This window comes from Corvus kubaryi, unplaced genomic scaffold (genome assembly GCF_017639235.1).
Source record: "Corvus kubaryi isolate FWS band 111438036 unplaced genomic scaffold, C.kubaryi_AGA036_p1.0 65131, whole genome shotgun sequence".
NCBI classification, from domain to species: domain Eukaryota; kingdom Metazoa; phylum Chordata; class Aves; order Passeriformes; family Corvidae; genus Corvus; species Corvus kubaryi.
Window position 1 is genome coordinate 26,329 of NW_024581784.1, and position 19,330 is coordinate 45,658.

General features: G+C 59.6%; 1 protein-coding gene across 1 annotated transcript; it reads right to left on the reverse strand.

Moving 5' to 3' along the window:
• Positions 1-2,794: 2,794 nt before the first annotated feature.
• Positions 2,795-18,733, reverse strand: LOC121673037 (nuclear receptor ROR-beta-like). The gene is made up of 10 exons (XM_042046068.1): positions 18,539-18,733; positions 11,060-11,145; positions 10,814-10,955; positions 10,033-10,446; positions 9,472-9,593; positions 9,068-9,200; positions 7,904-8,011; positions 7,407-7,517; positions 6,946-7,058; positions 2,795-6,389 (listed from the first exon to the last, which is right to left on the reverse strand). Exons 1-10 carry the CDS (start codon positions 18,543-18,545, stop codon positions 6,228-6,230), a joined length of 1,398 nt encoding a protein of 465 aa, XP_041902002.1. The 5' UTR covers positions 18,546-18,733; the 3' UTR covers positions 2,795-6,227.
• Positions 18,734-19,330: the final 597 nt, after the last annotated feature.

Sequence of the window (19,330 nt, forward strand, 5' to 3'; positions counted from 1 at the left end):
CTATGTACCTACAGAACACACCTCAGTAAAAAGATTTTCATCCATACATTACATTACTTTTTATTTAATGTTATGAAAAATTCAAACAACATTTAACAGCAGTTTTGTAGTTAAATAAACATTTCTTCCTCCCCTGCCCTCCCTTCCTAAGCAGACTGGTCTGAAACAGGAAATTTTATTTAGTTTATTTATTTTTTCTGGTCCCTTCCAACCTGAACACTTTTGTTTGGTTCTAGAGCTCCTTACATTCTTATTTTCACCACATTAGACTCCTTAATGTCAGTAGGGATCCCCCTCCAAGGTCTCAGCTCTGCAAATCCTGTTAGTTTGGGTGTATAAAACCCCAACTCGGCTTTAAAAGTCATTTCCAAGCGCTGGGGCCGTGGTTTCTGTCACTCCCAGCCCCAGGGAGTGTCAGGCTCATCCGTCTCAGCTGACCAAATGCTGAGACCTCTCTCTGTAAAACTTTCCCTACCATTTCCCCAAACCCCACCAGGTTTCCCTGGAATCCAGCTCCCGGGGCTCACTGGTTGCGTTCAGCCCCTGCTCTGGGTGGGCTGCCCAGTTTTGCCGGGGATTGTCCCCAAAGCGGGCACGGGCAGTGCCACTGGCTCCAGGATTTTCCAGCTGGGCGGGTGTTTTTTTGGGAAGGAAAGGTCAGGTCTGCTGTTCCCATCCATGCGGATCATCGGCACGCCGGGAATATTTTGGGTGTGAACCAGCAGAGGTCACTCGGCCCCAGTAAATCCAGTGCTGCTGGACCAGTAAGAGCGGGAGCGCTGCTGGGGGACAGCGGGGCGCGGACCTGGGGAGGGGACACCGCCCGGGCCACCTCCAAACTCCTGTCCCCTGGGACAACCACAGGGATCCCGTCCCACCACAGCCCACCCTGACCCCGGACTTCAGCTGTGAAACCTCCTTGACAATTCCCAGCTTCTCCCTTGGAACCATTTTTCCCCGAACATTTTTTTGCTTAAGGAGCAGCTCTTCGCAAGGAATTTTTAAACGGAATTGCCATGCTTTAATTTATTATTTTATTTTTGTGAAATACACCAAAAACTAGGATTTTTTGGGTGAAAAAAGAGACTTTTTTTTTTTTTTTTTAATGAAAGCCAAAATGTCAGCGTGCAGCAATCCAAGGGTGGCACCCCCAGCTCTGGTGGTCCCAGTGGGACACAGCGGTTCCCTGGACACCCCAGCTCCGCTCCCTCCATCCCAAAAGTGGGTGATGGCCTTTCCCAACATCTCCACAGGCTGGGCCCTGTTTCAGGCTGTTCGCAGCTCTTGGTAGCAGCCAGGATTTCTCCTGAACTCCATATGGGTGGGAAGGTGGAGGGGGAGCCGTGTCGTCCCCCGGGAGTGGCCGAGGGCAGCAATGGGAACTGCGACTGACTGACCCTGACTGATCCAAGGATCCCTTTTCATGATTCCCCTCTGCTCCACAGCTCCCGGGCAGCCCAGCTGTGCTGCTGAGGGACACAGCCCTGGGCTTGCCCAGGCAGCAGGGAATGGGCACCTGGTGAGATTGGCAGGGGAAGCAGAAAGAAACGAGGATGAGATTTGCACATTTCACATCCAGTGATCCCTGTCTGCACCCAGAGCAGAGATTCAAAGAATCCTGGAATATCCTGAGCTGGAAGGGACCCTCAGGGATCATCAGTGCAGCCCCTGGCCCTGCACAGAAATCCCAACAACCCCAGCCTGGGCATCCCCGAGAGCGCTGTCCAAACGCTCCTGCAGCTCTGGCAGCCTCGGGGCCGGGCCCATTCCCTGGGGAGCCTGGGCAGTGCCCAGCAGCCTCGGGGGGAAGAACCTTTCCCTGAGCTCCATGCCCAGCCCTGACCCAGCTCCAGCCGTTCCCTGGGCTCCTGTCCCTGGCGTTGCATCCTTGTTAAATCCAGGACATACAGGTACATCCATGTATAATGCCCTGCTATATCAGGGGTATTTGTTCCTTCCTGGGGCTGGGAACTGTTTGAAAATGAATCCCAAATGCTCCTCGGCTGTCCCTGATTCCTTCCCACAGATGCACCATCCCTGCAGACCTGTCCCAAATCTCCTGCCTCAAAATGTGTCCCCGGTACTGCCAGGTGCTGTCCCTGTCCCTCAGCTCAGGGGTGCTTAAACAGAATTCCCAGATGAAGGACTTTCCCAGACCTCTGCTCTTCCTTGGAGTGCCCAGGCTGGAGCATGCAGAGGGGCTGGGAAGTGATTCCAAGGACTCCAAACCAAACACACACCCACAGGGCACAAATCCAGCCTCCTCCTGGCTCCCTTTGTTGTGTTCCTGGCATTAAGTGAAGCAAGAACATCTCCCAGAGTCTGAAATCTCCCCTTATGTCCCAATCCTGCACAGGATGGATGGGATACTGGGAAGGAATTGTTCCCTGGGAGGGTGGGTAGGCCCTGGCACAGGGTGCCCAGAGCAGCTGGGGCTGCCCCTGGATCCCTGGCAGTGCCCAAGGCCAGGCTGGACATTGGGGCTTGGAGCAGCCTGGGACAGTGGGAGGTGTCCCTGCCCATGGCAGGGGTGGCACTGGATGGGCTTTAAAGTCTCCTCCAACCCAAACCATTGTGGGATTCTGGTACAGTTGGGTCCTGAAAGAAGAAATTAAAGATTTTCCCATCACTTCGAGGGATTTGCTTCCACTCTCACCCTTTGCTAAAATTTAAAATCACTATTTCCAACATTATATATTTTTTTTTACCTTGTAAAACACTTTATTTTTCTTCCCATAAATTTTGTGCAATATACATCTATGTACCTACAGAACACACCTCAGGAAAAAGGTTGTCATCCATACATTATATTACTTTTTATTTAATGTTATGAAAAATTCCAACAACAGTTTTGTCCTTAAATAAACATTTCTCCCTCCCCTGCCCTCCCTTCCTAAGCTGACTGGTCTGAAAGAGGAAATTTTATTTAGTTATTTTCTTTTCTTTAAAAAAATAGAAATTACAATCTTACAAGACAGAACATTCAATGAGAACAGAAGCATTTTCCTAAATCTAAAAAGTAAAACATTTCCATAAAACCTGTTGGTATCTACAGGTAGGTGTATGTGGAGGGGTGGTAAATGGAAATAAAAGGTTTTCCATTTCTTCCTTTCATTCATAGAGATAAAAAATAACATTAAGCCGACTGAAACTTTATATATTTTTCTCTTTTGCACCAACATTCACAAGAATATATATTATATATATTTTTGATCCATCTTTATACACAGTGTGAGGGTTCTGTGGGTGGAAATGGACACTCAGCTAAACTGCCAGAGCAGACAAACAAACACTAAATTAATCTTGGTCTGGAAAAGAGCCATCGCTGGCGGCCGAGGCTGCCCAGGGCTGCTGGAAAGGAACATCGCACGTCGGGATGGGAACGCCTCTGAGCACGGAGCACCGGAGCCAGCGGGGCTCAGGGCTCCTGGGCACCCTCCCCACTGGCCACAGAGCGGAATTCTCCCTTTTTCAGGCATCTCTGCCCAGGCTTTGTCGTTCGCCCTTTCCCTGCGAGCTCAGGGCTCTGGGTGGCCCAGCGGGGTGTGAGGGACCTTGGCACAGCCCTGGCGAGCCCACAGCAGGGCTGCCATCCCTTGCCATCCCTTTCCATGTGCGGCGCCCGTCCCAGGCCAGGAATCACGGAATTGACACCGAATCACTTTATCCCCTCCCCAGAAATCATCGAATCAAGTCGGTTCCTTTAAAGAGAACTGAAAAGTGCAGGTTCCCGCGGTTTGGCAGGTCGAGTCACACGCATTTAATACTTCCAGTCTTCCCTAGGTTCCCACGGGGGGCTCTTATTGCTCAGAATAATCCCAAATCTCTCCCCACGGGATGGACGCTGCGTCGTGAGCCAGAGAAACGCGGCCGGCGGCGAGGGCTCCGCCTGTTCCCGAGTTAAGGTGCTTTCCTGGGTTCTTTGCCGGATGAAATGAAGTCGGTGGCGTTGTTGGCTGACAAATACTGAGGGTGAAAAGAAGGGTGTGTGCTTTTTTTTTTTTTCTCTTTGTCCCCAAACGTTTCAAAACACCCGCAGGCTGCTCCCTCCAAGCACGGCGGCGCTGTGAAGAAGCACAGTCAGGTTCTGGGGGTGCTTTTCCCGGGAAGTGAACGGTGCTGTCGGAAATGATGCTTCCAAAAAAAAAAAAGGCACAACCCTCAGGACGTAAAAGGCAGTTCTGACTTCTCACTTCTGTCCAAGCTTTGCAGAGGGCAGGAGAGGAGCCGGGCACATCCCCACCCCGTGGACGCTGCGCTGGACAGCGACGCATTGGCACTGGACGTCGCGGGGGGCCGTGGGAGGGCCGGCAGCCTTTTCCCAGAGACCTGGCTCCAGTGGAGAGGGAGCCAAGGCTGGCGGGCTCCAGTGTGCTCCCAGAAGCAGTTCGGATGTGGTCAGCAAACCCAGGGAGCTCAGGGCTGCGCGAGGCGGGCGGCAGCTGCTGGGAAGGAGCGCGGTCCCAAATTTCCCTCTGCCTTCAAGTGGAGCAGAAATCCCATCAGCTTCCTGGGGAGTCTTCCCTCGTCAAGGTTGGTCCATGGTCTTCCCTAGGAGGTCTTTTAATAAAAGCAGGAATGTCCCTCACGTCACTAAGAAAGCTGCTCGTTTGGTTGAAAGGGTGCAGTTGTGGAACTGAAGGTTTTTGGCTCACGCTCGGGGATGATCCGAGCTGCCGCAGGATGGGATTGGGTGCATGAGGAATCAGCACGAAGCAGGAAAGGGGCTTGGGATTTTAGCCCTTTGTCAGCAGAAACTGGGGCTGCCTCGGAGCAGATTTTTCCCTTGTAGTTTTTGGCATTTGCTACAGCAGGAACAGGAACTGGGACGGGAAAATCCATCTGCAGAGCCACGGAGTCTCTCAAGCATCCCCTGCTGCTGTGGCCTATAACAGCATCACCCCACAAATCCTTCCCTTCATCCCCTTTTGAGCCTCCCAAAAGGAGCAGCAGGCCCCAAACACACCACGTTCCTTCCAACCACCCCTATTCCTTGGCGGGAAGGAATAAGGACCTTTCACTTCCCCTTGACTCCAGGAGGAAGTTTCTCCCCCTAAAAAGCTCCTAAATCCTGCTAACTCGAGAACAACCCCCAAAATAACAGTTCTAAGGAGCTCACTGAGGGGAAAGCCTGGGTCCAACTCAAGCAACAGCAGGCAGCCACATCTGTGCTCCCATGCGTGGTGTGGGAAGGAGGAACCTGGGAATGGGACCAGCTGTGGTCTGGGTGGAGGAAGGGTCACAAACCCTCCTTTGGGTGCTGAACTGTGGGGCGGCTTTAATGGGATTGATAAGAGAACTACACACACAGCAGTACCCAGAGAGCCACGGCTGCTGCGGCCACCGCGGGGATGGGGGCAGCCCTGGAGCCCCTCCAGTGGCCACGGATGGCCAGGATTTGATCTCTGGCTGAAGTCACACGGGCTTGGAAAAGCTTCTGGGATGCAGAAAGGTGGCACGAGGCAGGTGAACTGCTGAATGGACTCTGCAAAGTCAGGTGGTCGCCCAGCTGGACGAGGAGTTGGTTGGGAATTTGGGAAAATGCTGTGATGGAGGGCATGGAGACCCTGCAAAACTTTTCCCCTGCTGCATTGGGAATCCTTTCCCTCAAATCAGCCTCCTCCACAGGAAAATCCTGTGCTGAATCCCCCGCTGGCCACAGCCAGACCTTTCTTGGCCAAGCTCCCGTGGGCCCGCTGCACCCGTGGGACATGAAATAAAGCAAAGGCTCTGTCTTTTCCCTCTCCTCAGCTCCAGCCCCAACCCCACCCAGCTGAGTCAGCATTGCCCCTTCTTTATCCCATGCCTGGTGTTTGGGTAAAAAAAAAAACAAACAAAACAATAAAATAAAAATAATAATTAAAAAATAAAGAAATAAAAATCAGAGGTGGAGAGTGCAGCCAGGACAGCGGGGAGAGCGCTCCCTCCTCCCGTGTCACCGGGAGCAGCCGGTCCCTCACCACTGCCGGGAGCATCTCCTCTCCCGAGCAGAGATTTCACATTCATTTCACTGGTATGGCAAAGTCCATTTGCTTTTTCCTTCAAGGTGCTTTACATTCAAGAGCTATTGCAATCCACAGCGAGGAGATGGGGCCGGGGAGGCACCGCAGCCCCCCCGGGGTTCTCTTGAGTTTGATTATTTGATTTAAATAAATTGCCCCAAACCTCTGAAGTGCAGTTCGTCTCCAAGTTTTGGGGAACTCGAAGGGGACCGCTGGCTCCCGGCCTTAGCTCTCCCGGGGGTCGCTGTACTGAAGCTCCGAGTTGAAAACCTCCTTATAGAGGGGGGGGAAGTTCATGGCAGTCTCCGGGTGCAGGAGACGGAAAAATTCCAGCTTGTCCAAGTGCAGGTTACAAATGGTCTTCATCAAGGGCAGCTTGGAAACCATCTGCAGGGAGAGAAGGAACTGGTGACCGCTGGGATCCTGGGTGTAGTGGCCCTGCTGCCACCGCTCCCCCTCCCTTGGGAACAAGCAGGGGGGTTTGGGGACCACTGGGTTCTCAATGAGTGTCCCTTGCACTGCTGTTCCCCCTTCCCTGGGCACCGCGGGTGGCTTTGGGGATCACTGGCTTTGCCTGGCACTGGGGCACCAGCAAATTCCCCACCTTTGGACAGCCCGGCAGCAACCTGGCCTCACCCCCAAACCCATGTCGTTCCACAGGGGGGGCTCCTCCCCACCACAGCTCCAAGGCATTCCCAAAACAGCTCATTTTGCCTAAAAATCCCCACTCCCCGATGCACTGCCAGGCTCAGCAGCACGGTGCTGCCTCTGCCTGCACCACAACGGAGATTCATGGCCCTTGGAAGGAGAAATTCTTCTCCTCTGACAGGTTTGAGGTCTCGCTCCCCAAAATGTCTGTGTGTGGCTCAGGAGCTCCAGCACAGCCACGTCCCCCAGCTCAGACACCTCCTGGCACCCTTGGCTGGGTTTCCTGTGCCACTACCTTCGAGAGCTTGTCCTCAGCGGAGTGTTTCTTCTGGATCTCGTGCTGCAGGGCCACGTAGATCTTGTCCTGGAGCTTTTGCACCTTCTTGGACTCAGTCAGCCACGGGCGGTCTGCGAGAGGCAAAAGACAGAGTCACCACAGGGTCAGAGTCACCCCAGGGTCTCCCCCAGGCACAGGGAAGTGGCCCCTGGCTCTTTTAAGCCTTCCTGGTCTCCAGGATGATTTTGGGGATGCTTGGCTCCTCTCTACACTCCCTGCTGTGTGTGACACAGTTCCTCCTCCCACTGAGGAGATTTGACAGATGCATTTTGTGCATCTTTAGATGCATTTTTCCCCCAAGTTCCTCTCCCAGGAATAACAGAAATCATCCACCAAGGAAGCAGCGTTGAAGTTTACGGGGTCAGCTCTCCCCACAGGACACCCCCGGATGTGCGGCTCTCCCCACGGCCCCCCAGTACCTGGGGAGAGCAGGACGGCAGCGGTAAAGAGGGCGAGCTCCTCGTCCGACAGCTGCAGGCGGCACAGGGTCCTCCCCAGCTCGAAGATGGCACCGATGAGGTCGTCACAGCCTGAGCAGGGGACAGCAGGGACATCACTGTCACTGCTCTGCCCAGCCATCAGCAGAGCCCAGCAGCACCCAGAGCTTAGAAAGGTTTTGGGAGACGAAATGGGTGAAGGAGGGTCCTGGGTGCTCACCTGGCTGCAAATTCCAGCCTTGCCTGGGCTGCAGGGGGAGAGGAGAGGGACAGACGCAGGGAGGAGAGGGAGAGGGAAAACAGAGGAGAGGGAGGGGGGGAGGAAGAGGAGAAGGAGAGAAGGAGAGGAGGAGAGGAGGAGAGGGAGAGGAGGAGAGAGGAAGGAGAGAGGAAGGAGAGAGGAAGGACAGAGGAAGGAGAGCAGGAGAGGAGAGCAGGAGAGGAGAGCCCCGAGGGAGGGGCAGCGAGGCAGCTCTTACCGAGAGATTTGAACATCTGCATCCCACCGAACTTGCCCTCGAAGAGAATGGTGTTGTTCAAGGGGTTGAATGCGCGGATCATGCGGATCAGGAGCACCTCGAGGCAACCTGATGTAGGCAGAGAGAGCGCAGACGAGGGCAGGGCAGGGCAGGGTGGGGCGGGGAAGGTCGGGGGGTTTCCATCACCCCAGGACCAAATGTAAGAAAGAGGAAAGCCCCCAGTGCACGTTTGAGGTCCAAATTGTTCATTCCCAAGAGCAGAATGCGTATTTCAACAAATCCAGTTTGGGTTTTGGGATTGGTTGGGTTTTTTTAGGTGTCCAATTGTGACCACAATATTTCACCAAAGGGAAATATTATCCAGTCATTCGCAGCCAGGCACAGAGAGACCGAGGTTGTGGTGGAGCACCGAGAGAGAGGAAAGGGTGAAAACAAAATAAATAAAAAGAAAATGGAAGGAAGAAATGAAAGAATGAGTTAAACTCCAGCGCATCAGGCACGGCCAGCTCTGGCTTTGGGGTACAGCACCCCGCTGGGACACTGGCACATGTCCCCAGTGCTGGGTGCTAATCTCAGCTCCCCAGCTCTGACAGATTAGAAACTACGAGGTTTTTCCACTGTTTTGGGGATTTTGCACATTCAGCTCCCCGGCCTGGGCACAGCATCGCCAGCTTGGGCAGATGGAAGGGTGGGGAACGTGGGTGCGCGCTGCCATCATCCTCCTCTTCCCAGTCTCTTGCTGGGAGAAGAGGCCAATCCTTTTCTCTCAATCCTTCCTGCTACCGTTTGAGTTTGGCACCCCTTCTCCCAGGGGAAAACCTTCTGTTCCCATTTCCATCCCAGTTTCTGGGTGACATTTGGATGAGGGCGGCTGTGGAGAAAAGCCTCTGCCCAAGGCAGCCACTCCCCACGTGCCCCCCTTCACCATCGCCCTTAAACGCGACCTTCAGCTCCTTCCAGCCCAGCACCTGCTCCCCCAGCACTGGGAGAACTGGGGCAGCGAGGGAGGGGACCCCCGAAAGGAAAGCACCAGCCAAGAGAAAAGATTTGCCTCTGGCCCTGCAGCTGCCACTCAGGAGAGGTGTTGGGGACGCGAGGGGGACAGTGGGGACGTGAAGGGGGGCGGCAGGGACGCGAGGGGGGTGGTGGGGTCCCCCCTCTTACCGGCTTTCAGGAGGATGATCTGGTCATTCTGGCAGAGCTCCATGAAGCCGTCGATGCGCTTGGCGAACTCCACCACGTACTGGATGGCGTTGGAGATCTGCAGCGAGCACTGCTGCCACATGGCCTCGCAGCTCTGCGGCACGGGGGACACTCTCAGGGTGTGCTGGCACCCCGGCACCCCGGCTCTGTGACCCCATGGGGCAGGGACGAGACCCCAGTGCTGTGCCATCCATGGGGGATGGTGGCATTAGGACACCTGGGATGTGAGCTGCCACCCCAAACTCCCCATCTGGGCAGCTCCCAAAGCACTGACAGACTCTCCTCACCCTCCTCACCTTCACCCTCAGCTCGGCATAGCCCCAGGGGACACTGGCTGTGGCAGGGGCTGTGACAGTGGCACTCACCTTGCTCTGCAGGGCACGGACCTCCTCGGGCGAGTAGAGGCTCCACGCCAGGCGCTTGAGCTCCTCCGTTGTGTACTGGCACGTCTCCAGGTGTGACTTCACCACGTTCTGGGCCACCCGGTCTGCAAGGTGGGGGCAGCGGGAGGTGAGACCTGGGGACCCCAACCCCATCCTCTCTTGTGGGGCGGCTGGGGCTGAGGGGTGGAGGGGCTCTCACATGGTGTCACCGGGGTGTGAGGACAGACTGGGCAGCAGGGGCTGAGCCTAAAGCAAGCGAGGGATGTGCCACGTGACCTTGGGTGTGCTGAGCTCCATCAGGGAGCCCTGGGGCTGCTCTGAAAGCTGAGGCTGGACTCACTATCGTAGAATCCCAGAATGGTTTGGGTTGGAAGCTTAAATCCCATCCACTTACTCATCTTAAACCTCGTTCCAACCCTCTGCCGTGAGCAGGGACACGTTTCCCTAGACCAGGTGAGTGTACCCAGAGCTGGGTGTGTCCTGCAAGGTGCTGGGGTGGCCCCAAGCACCACCCTCGGGGCCCTGCACTGCACTGGCGCTCACCGATCTCTAGGACAGAGATGTCGGGGGGCAGCTGGGCACCTTCCAGCGCCCCGTGTGCCAACAGCGCCGGCTCCAGCATCAGCTCGTAGATGGACTCCTGCTTGATGAGCGTGGCATCAGCCACGTCCAGGCTGGACTGGTCAGGCGAGGGCTGCGCCGAGGCCAGCAGGTCCAGGTTGTAGTAGGTGCTGCTGCCATCGGGGGTCAGGGGGAAGTCGAAGAGGAGCCCGTCCGACAGCGTGGAGATGTCGTCCAGGTCCGAGAGGCCGCTGCTGACGCTCGTGGTGTAGACGCGGCTCAGGGGCTCGGGCTCATCCTTGGTGCCGCCGCTCTGCTCCTGGCTCTGCTGGTGCTTCTGCACCTCGGCGTAGAGGCTGTCCCGCTGCTTCTTGGACATGCGGCCGAACTTCACCGCTGCCCCAGGGGGAGACAGCGGCCGCGTCAGGGCAGCTTCACCCCCCAGAGCAAAGCCACGTCCCCCACTACCCTGGGAAACGTCCTGGCTCCCCGGGGAGGGCCTGGTTTGGGGGTCTGTGAGCCCCGAGCGGGGCTGGGACCCCACTGGCTGCACCCCCCCGCCCCAGACCAACCCTGGGTCAAACCAAACAGAACCAGTTTAGATTTTCCCGTGGAAAACACAAAAGCATTTCTTGCTTCCCAAACTCTCCTTGCACCGGGCTGGCCCTGCGGGGAAAGCAGCTTCACCCTGAGAGCCTGACTCGCTCCGAGGAGGAGCAGGTGGCCCCTGGAGACCCCGGGGCACCTCGGGTGCACGACTCACCGTCGCGGGACATGCCCAGTGCCAGGCATTTCTGCAGGCGGCAGTGCTGGCAGCGGTTGCGGTTGGTGCGGTCGATCAGGCAGTTCCTCTGCCGGGAGCAGGAGTAGCTGGCGTTGTTCTGCTGGCTCCTCCGAAAGAAACCCTGCCCGGGATGGGACGGGAGGAGTTGGGAAAGTGCCCGGCTGGAAGCCAGACCCCGTGCCCACCCCCCTGCCGGCACCCGGCTCCAGGCGTCCCCGGGCTCACCTTGCAGCCTTCACAGGTGATGACACCGTAGTGGATCCCTGAGGATTTGTCTCCGCAGATCTTGCACGGGATCACCTCGATTTGGGCTGCGGGGGATGGGGAAAGGGGGGAAAGCACGGTGGTTAATAATGGTCACTGCTGAACGGGAGGAGGGAGGTGGCCTCCCGTCCACGACAGCCGCGGGCTGGCTCAGCACCTGGGGAAACTGAGGCACGAGAGCTGGACCCACCGGCAGCACAGCCCTTCCCACAGAATCCATAAGGATTCTTGCACCTCTGAGAGGTCCCTAAAAAGCTCAGACAGGGCGTGGGGTACCCCCATCCCGTCCAGCAGTGAGGGACAGGGTAAGAAAGCCCTTGGATCCAGGAGACCACGGGATGTTTCTTCCCCAGCCTGCCCCGGACCCTGTTTTGGAATCAGTCCCCTTGTTTTTCAGCTGATGTGTGCCCCGGACAGGGACAGCCTTGGCACAGGGACCGTTCCCATCCCTGCAGCAGCACATGCTCTGCTGCTGGAGGTCTGACCCAAGCAGAGGGTCTGGGCCCCCCCATCCCCCCAGCAGCTCCTGTGAAACCCAGGACCGATATAGCCATCCCCAGCTCAAGGTCCCAGCCCCCTTCCCCCCACAAATCCGCTTCCCTCCCCGCTTCTGCTTCGCTGGCACTGAGCTGCTAATAGGCTTCGTCCTCCTCATTTTCCAGCTGCCCCAAATCTGGGCTGGCTCTGCCCTCCCCACCCGTGCGGGGGGGACGCACGGCACTCCCGGGACTCGTACGTGCCTCCCGGCATCTCTGCACCCTCTAATCCCCGCTCCAGCCCCCACACCCCCATCCGGGCTCAGCCTGGCGTTGCTCTCGAGGGTGCTGGGCAGCCACCGCCGCACCAAAATAACCCCCCTGGCCAGATTATGGTTATTTCCAATCTCCTGGGCGTGTGCAAATCCCTGCTCGGGTAATTCCCTTCTGCCTCTCTTCTCCCCTGGGAGCCATTGGCTCTCATCGAGGGATGTGTTTTGTGGGGCCGCCTCTGTGGGTGACAATCCCAGTGCTTGGCCAGTGCCACCCGTACCCCAGCACCCGGCAGGGTCCTGGGGTCCCTTGCTGCTTGGGGGAGGCTGGCATGGGGCAGTGAAGCCTCACTGGGCAAGGAGCAGCCAAGGTGCCATTGGTCCCCCAGGGATGCCATCGGTCCCTCAGGGCTGCTCAGTTCCCCAGGGATGGAATTGGTCCCTCCCAGGGACACTATCAGTCCCTCAGGGATGCTCAATGTCCCAGGGATGGCATTGGTACCCCCAGGGATGCCATCAGTCCTCCCCCAGGAATGCATCCCTGTAGCCCCTGGGGCAGGTTTGCTTCCGGCCACACTGGGGAAGGACTCGCTCCGAGTCCAGGTGTAAGGAGAGGGATGGATCCCTCCTACATCCTTTGACTCACTGCTTAACCCAATGCCCCATACGCACCAGGGGATTTGGGGGCTCACCCCTCCTTCCCCAGGCTGCTGAGCTGGGCTTCTCCCAGGGCTGTGTGTTGTCCCCCACCCTCCGACTCAAGGGAGTCACATCCCATCCGTGCCCCTCCCCAAATCCTCTGTCGTGGTTCTGGGCCTGGGAGAGCAGAGCTGATTTCCCCGGGCAGGGCAGGGCGGGGATGTCCAGAGCATCCTCACATCCCCCACAGCTGCACCAACACCGCAGCCGCAGGGCCACCCCTTTGGCAGGGGGACGGAGGCACCAGGAGGGCCACGTGTGGCCACCCCCAAATCATCACCCAGCTCCGATGACCCCCCAGTTCCCTGGATCCTGCTGCCATCTTCCCCCACGCTGCCGGACCTCAGGGACCCCGCCCCACTCCGACACCCTGCCCCAATCGCCCGGATGGGACCGAGGTGGTGGCATCGCGGGGGGCACAGGGAGGGGGTGCCACCCTCGGCAGGAAGCGGCGTCGGCTCGTTATGCAACGTTAATTGCAGCCGCCGGCAGCGCGGGTGATGCATCGCGGCCGCCGCGCCCTCACGCCCGCGGCCGATACTCCGGTACCCGGAATTACCGGCACCGGCAAGCGCCGGGGCTGAGCACGGCCCGGTACCGCCGGCACCCACCCAGCAGAGCCCAGCGATGCCGCCCCGCAATGCCTCAAAAGCACCAACGATCCCAAAAGCTTCGTGTGATGCCGATGGCCAAATCTCGCCCCCGCGCCGGAGGGGAGCCCCCCGAGAGCCCCCCGAGCCGGAGCCAAGGGTGATGGCGATGATGCTGTCCTGGCGAAGGAGAAGCCCTGAGCACCTGCCGTGTGCCTGCAGCCTTTTGGGACTCTAATTACCGTCCTGCTAATTACCCGGCCGTGCCCGCCGCTGGCACCTGACCCGCTCGTAAGACGCTCGCCCCAAATAACTGACGTGGAGATAGGGCCGTAACCTGGCGATGGCAATTACAGCCCAGCACGGTTAATTGCTGCTCCGATTGTAAACCCGGCTGAATCACCGAGCCGGCTCCATCCGTGTCCCCTCGTTCCGCAGCCACGAACCCCCAGAGCGGCCGGACCATCTCCCCTGTGACCCCCAAACACCCTCCTGGGGCAGATCCAGAAGGATGAGGAATGCGGGTGTGGGTGAGGTGGCCACAGCAGCTCCTGCATCCCCTAAATCTCACTGTGATCAGGGGAAACACCACAGTAGACCCCAAATCCCGGATAGTCCTCCCCCCCCCGCGCCCCCCCCGTGCCTCAGTTTCCTCACCGGAGAGTTTGGCATCTCCTCCCACCACAACCGTGCCAGCATCGGCCACACTGTGAACGGGGCGGGGGGGGCATTTAGGAGGGGGTGAACCTCTTCCCCCTCTGGGGAAGGAAGCAGGGAAACTCCACCCTGGGGCCGATGGGGCTAAAATAGGGAGCAGGATAAAAGAAACAACAAAAGGGTTAAAAAAATAAGTAATAATGATCTCCAGCCGGCAATTAAAATGTCCCGGCGGTGGTATTTGCTCTCCTCCCACTGTAAACACTTCTTGCCCAACTCCCGGCCCGCTGCCATCGGCCGGCCCTTATGTAAGTGGCCCTTGTGGCACGGTCCGGCCACGGGGCCCGGCCGTGGCGGGGCGATGGCCCCCGGTGCGGCGGCTGCGCGTGGCCCCGCGGTTGGAGCCATCCTGTCCCACTGACACACTTTCTGCCCGTGGCCACGCGCGCTTGTGTAACCACGGCCCTTAACCCTTCCGGGGCCGCGGCCGCACCGGGACCGGGCTGGGGCTCCGGGCAGCAGCCCGACCTCCCGCCACGGGGAGCGGGGATATTGGGGCATTTTGGGGTGATACCTCCTGTTTGCCACCCTGGGCCGCAGCTCCAGGTGAGGGACACAGGTCTGTCCCTGCACAGTGACTGGGTCGCCTGTCACCCCCCAGACCCCGATGTGTGTGTCCCCTCCAGCCCAGCACCTCTCGCCCCAGACCATGCTGGAGGCTCCGGTGGTTTCGGCAGAGCCAGATCCGCCCTCCCCGGAGCAGGAACCAGCCTTGGTGCCACGCCGGCACACCCTCCTTTCCATCGCCTCCGCCCCAAGGGCGGGCATCCCTTGCACCCCAAAACAAAACAAGGTAGGCCCTGCAGGATGCAGCCACGGGGGGCTGGACCCCCCTCTGTGGTGCAGGGAGGACGGTGGCCCCATCCTCCTCCTCCTCGTCCCCCCATCCCTCCCCTCGGCCGTATGATCTCACTGCTTTGGGGAATCACCCCGAAATCCTCAGCACCCCATTGAGCCTCGGGATATGTGGTGACCCCACTGCTGCTGGAGGCTTTTTGGAGCTGCCCCCGCTCCCATCGGAGAACTGGGTGCCCCTGGCTGCGGGGTGAGGACTCCTGGGAGGGGGATGTTTGGGGTGCACTGGCAGATCCCTGCACAATCCTCTGCACAGTCCCCCAGGGTGAGCCTGCACAGCTGTCACCCCACAGGGGCAGAATATGGCCACCCCTTCCCTTGGTTGGGGCCACGCGAGGCTGTGGTGCCCTTGCCAGAGGTAGTGGGGTGAGCATCCCAGTTCTGAGTATTTCAGAGGTGTCTCCATGTCTCTGGGGCCATCCCTGCCCCAAATACCCCCGGCACTTCCCCAGTGCCCAGGCTCGTTACCCTGTGATCCTGCTGGGACAGCAGCTCCGCGCCCCATCCATCTGCCGGCCTCGATCGATGCCGCAGGACAGGCACCTCTGGTAATTGGCAGCAGCCCTGCCAGCCCCCCTGGACACCCCAGCCCCAGCCAGGGCACCGGGATGCTCCGATGCTTTGCCTCCACCACTTCTCCCCTTCCACGGGGACTCAGCATCCCCCTGGTGCACCCAGAGCAGGGAGAGGAGGATGAGTCCAGGCTGCACAGGGACACGCAGGGACCCACAGGGACATGCAGGGACCTACGATGCCACCCCATCTTCCCATTCCTGCCGTAACCCCCGGCTCCACTCCTGCATCTCCTGCAGCAACCTCAACCCTCAACAGCTTCCCCACAGCCCCCATCCACAGCTGTGTTTTGCTGTTGGGGTAGGAATAAATAAGGAAATAAAGGGAATTATCACCCTTTACATCTGCTGTTGGCTTTGCTATTAAACAGACTCCAGTGCTGCAGCACTCCGGGGTCTCCCAGCACCGAGATTTTTGGCCATCGCTGCCAAAAAATCCCATCCCCATGCATGCACCCCGGGGAACCCCAAACAAGCCAGGTGTTCACAGCCCCGGCTCCAGGCACAGAGACACGGGCAGCACCAGCAGCACCGAGGCCAAGTGGGCAGTAGGGAAAATTTAGATGACAAAACCACGGCCCCGTGCCGGGCTGTGATGCTGGGGGGGGGAACTGCTTTCCTAATTGATTAGCAAAGATTTTCTGGAAACTTTGGGCCAGAACAGCGCTCAGCTGCTCTCACCCTGCCCTGGGGCAACCTCTGGCCACCTTCCCTTGCAGCCACGCGGACGGAAGTTTTGCATTCTCCCCAGCCTCCAGCAAAGTGCTGTTTTTCCCTGTCCCTGTGTGCCCCCAACAGGGAAATCGTAGCGCCGGATGGGCGATGTGGCTCCCCCAGGGCCGCCCGGCTCCTGCCCGGGCCGCTCCGGTTCAGCAGCTCCGGTTCAGCAGCTCCCGTGCCACGCAGCTCCGTGCCAAGGCCAGCCCCGCCGGCGCAGGACGCAGCCCTTTGCACTTTGGCTGGTGGAGAAGGGTGGCAAAGGTGAGGCAGCGGGGAGGGGGGTGGCAGCCCAGGGTGGGGACAAAGCTGCGGTGGGAGAACCCCTCCAGCACTGCTGCTAAACCGGGGGGAATTATCTCCCTGGGGCTAAAAAAAGGCAGGAGAGCAGCTCTGCTCACCACATCCGATAAACCGTGCTGATTTAGACATTAGCAGCTCTTTAAATAGCCGCTGCGAGTTCAAAGTTAAACGTGACAGGGAGCAGGGACAGGGACGTTGGGCTGGGCACAGGGACCACCGTCCCCCCACCACTGCTCTTTCCTCTCCAGGCGCTGACTCCCCCTGGGGTTATCGGGGTGGGGGATCCCAAATCCCGTCTGGACCCCTCAGGACCCCATAAAGCCAGTGGACAGCTTTCTCTTGCAGGCTTGTTTTTTGGGAAGTGCCAGGCACGGCCATCCCTGCGCTGTGGTACCCGGGACAGGCGCAGCCGTCGTGCGGGAGGGCCGGTGGGTGCCGGCCGCCCTCGGCCGCGCCAGCGTGTGCACGCCGCCGAAACGGGCAGGGAAGCTCCTCCTCCGCCCTCTCTGATTTTTCCAATGACAGATCTAGGTCACTAGGACAAGTCGCAAAGGCTGCCGAGCCACCGCACGCTCCTCGCCACGCTGCTTGCAAAACAAGCGAGCAGGAGGGCTGGAAACCGTATAGGATTATACAAGGCAAAGCCTCTTCCCCGGCCCCGGCGCAGCCGCGGCGCAGGGAAGGACAGGAGCGAGGAGCTGCTGTGGCCCCCGGGGGAACGGGGCAGAGCGGTGGCGGTTTTGGGAAGGAAAATGGAGATTGAATCAATTTGGCGTCGCCATGCGGCATTTGGGCTTCGAGAGAGATGAGGACGCGGGACTGCGGGAAAAACGCCCGACTGAGGGGAATGGTGGGATATCAGGAGGGTTTGGCCCTAAATTAGGGTCACCACACAGCAATTCAGGGGGGCAAGGAAAAATATTTTTTAAAAAAAGGAAAAGTTCTCCCGGTTGCTAATTAAGCCGGTGCTGGCTGTGCAAGTGCTACGTAAGAGCCAGGCGTGTTCGTAATTAGACAGGCGTTAATGCTTTCCTCCGTCCTAATAAAGGTGAAAACCCAGGATGTCGTGAGGCAGGAAGGGGATGTGGGGGGCTCTCCTCGCCCTTCTCACCCAGCCCGGCCCCACCGTTACACAAGAGTGCGGTGGGGGCAGAGCCGCAGCACCCGCGGTGCGGGGAGGAAACAGGATTTGAGGAGCTCGGGGATGAACGTCCTGGTACCCACACCCCAAAACGTGCCCAGGACCTGCACCCCCAAAACACACCCATGGAGGGGCACGAAGGAGTCCTGGCAGGGCGAAGGGCTCGGGGAAGGCAGGGGATGATGGAAAAATGATTTAGAGGAGGATGAAAATCGCAGCCCAGGTTGCAGCGGTGCTCCCAGCGTGTTGGGAACAGAGCTGAGCCCGGCCACCGCTGCGTCACCATCACCAGGCCCCGCTGGATTGTCCCGCTGGAGCCTTCCTCCCTCCATCCTCCTCCTCCCCACCGCCTGCTTGGCAAAGCAGAGGGGTGAAAAGTAGGAATTGCCTTTGGTAACGGGTAAAACCAGGCAGGTGCTGGCACGATTCGCCCCTGCCCTGGACAAGGGGCACCCAAAATTGCACCTGATTCCTCGCCCGTCCCTGTAGGAGCCTCCCAAACTGCCCCCCACGCCGTGGGGAGGGGGAAAAGGGGGAAAAAACTACAATAAATCCAGCCCTGGTGGGAGCAACATATTGAAGAGGAGATTAAGGGGTTTAGTGTGGGGAAAAGCTTAAGAGTGCGTCTAAGCCGGCGTCGGAAAGCAAAGCAAAATAAACAAGAATTTTATTCCTAACGAAGGGGGAGCTGGAGGAGGCAGAGCGGCCCCGGCGGGGCTGGTGCGCCTTCCCCCCTTGTTCCCCTCCGCGGGGCTGGTGTGGGACCCCCCTGTCCCGTTCCAGCCAGGCTGATGCGGGTCCCCCGTGTCCCCAGTGGGGCTGGTGCGGGGTCCTTCCCATCCCCTCCGCGGGGCTGATACGGGTCCCCCTCGTCCCCCTCCAGCGAAGCTGATGCGGGTCCCCCCTTGTCACTGTCCAGGCCGACACCGAGTCCCCCCGGCCCCCTCCGCGGGGCTGATGCAGATCCCCCGTATCCCAGTCCGGGCTGACGTCGGGTCCTTCCCGTCCCCCTCCTCCAGGCTGGTGCGGGTCCCCCCGATCCCCACCGGGACCAACTTCTGCCGCTGCCCCCCTCAGCCCCCAGCCCCCCGAACCCACCTCGCATCGTGTCCGCCGCGGTCAGGGCGCCGGCGGGCGCATGGGGCGGCGCGGGGGTCCGGAGCGGCGCGGGGCGCGGCGGAGAGCGGCGGCACCGGGAGGCACCGGGCGGCACCGGGAAGCACCGGGAGGCACCGGGCGGCTCTGGCACCTGCCCCTCCGCCGCGCCGTGACCCACTTCTGCCCGAGCATGCGGCCGTTCACATGACGAGCCCGCCCCGCCCCCCCCCCCCCAATCGGTTTCACTTCCAGCCCCACCTCCTGCCCTTCGTCCTCCTCCTCCTCCCGCTCCATCCCCATCCCCGCCGCTCCGCCGCCCGGTGCTCGGCGCTGCGCGGGCGCTGCCGGCGCCTCCCCGGGACCGGGGTCTGCGCGACCCCTGCTCGGCTGTGGCCGCGGGGAGCTCGGAGCTGCCCCCCGGGGCTGCCCGCCCCCGGTAGGGCCGTGCCGGTGCCCGTCCTGCCCCGGCTCGCCCAGGCACGGGGCCGGCTGCGTGTCCCGCTGAATCACCGCTCCCTTGCTTCACTCCGCTCCCGTGCAGCCCCGCTGCCCCCGCCAGGCGCTGTCCCCGGCTCGGCGCGGGGACCCCAGAAGCCCCCGACAGGACAGGGCAGGGCAGGGCGGGGCGGGGCGGGGCGGGGGGCCTCTGCCGAAGGTGCAACACCTGGCGCTGGGGGGGTGTGGAGAGCGGGGGGACCCCCATGCGGCTGCCCCAGGTGCCCATGCCAGGGCGCAGATGCTGAGGTCTGGGGGCACATCCCACCTGGGAGACCTGCGGGTCGGGAATGGTGC

What these genes read in the sequence shown, in the direction of transcription:
- LOC121673037 (XM_042046068.1), bottom strand. An exon ending in TCCGTGCCCTGCAGAGCAAG is followed by an intron (nt 9,201 to 9,471) that starts GTGAGTGCCACT and finishes CCCGTGCCGCAG; the next exon opens with AGCTGCGAGGCCATGTGGCA. An exon ending in CTGAGGACAAGCTCTCGAAG is followed by an intron (nt 6,390 to 6,945) that starts GTAGTGGCACAG and finishes CTCTCCCTGCAG; the next exon opens with ATGGTTTCCAAGCTGCCCTT.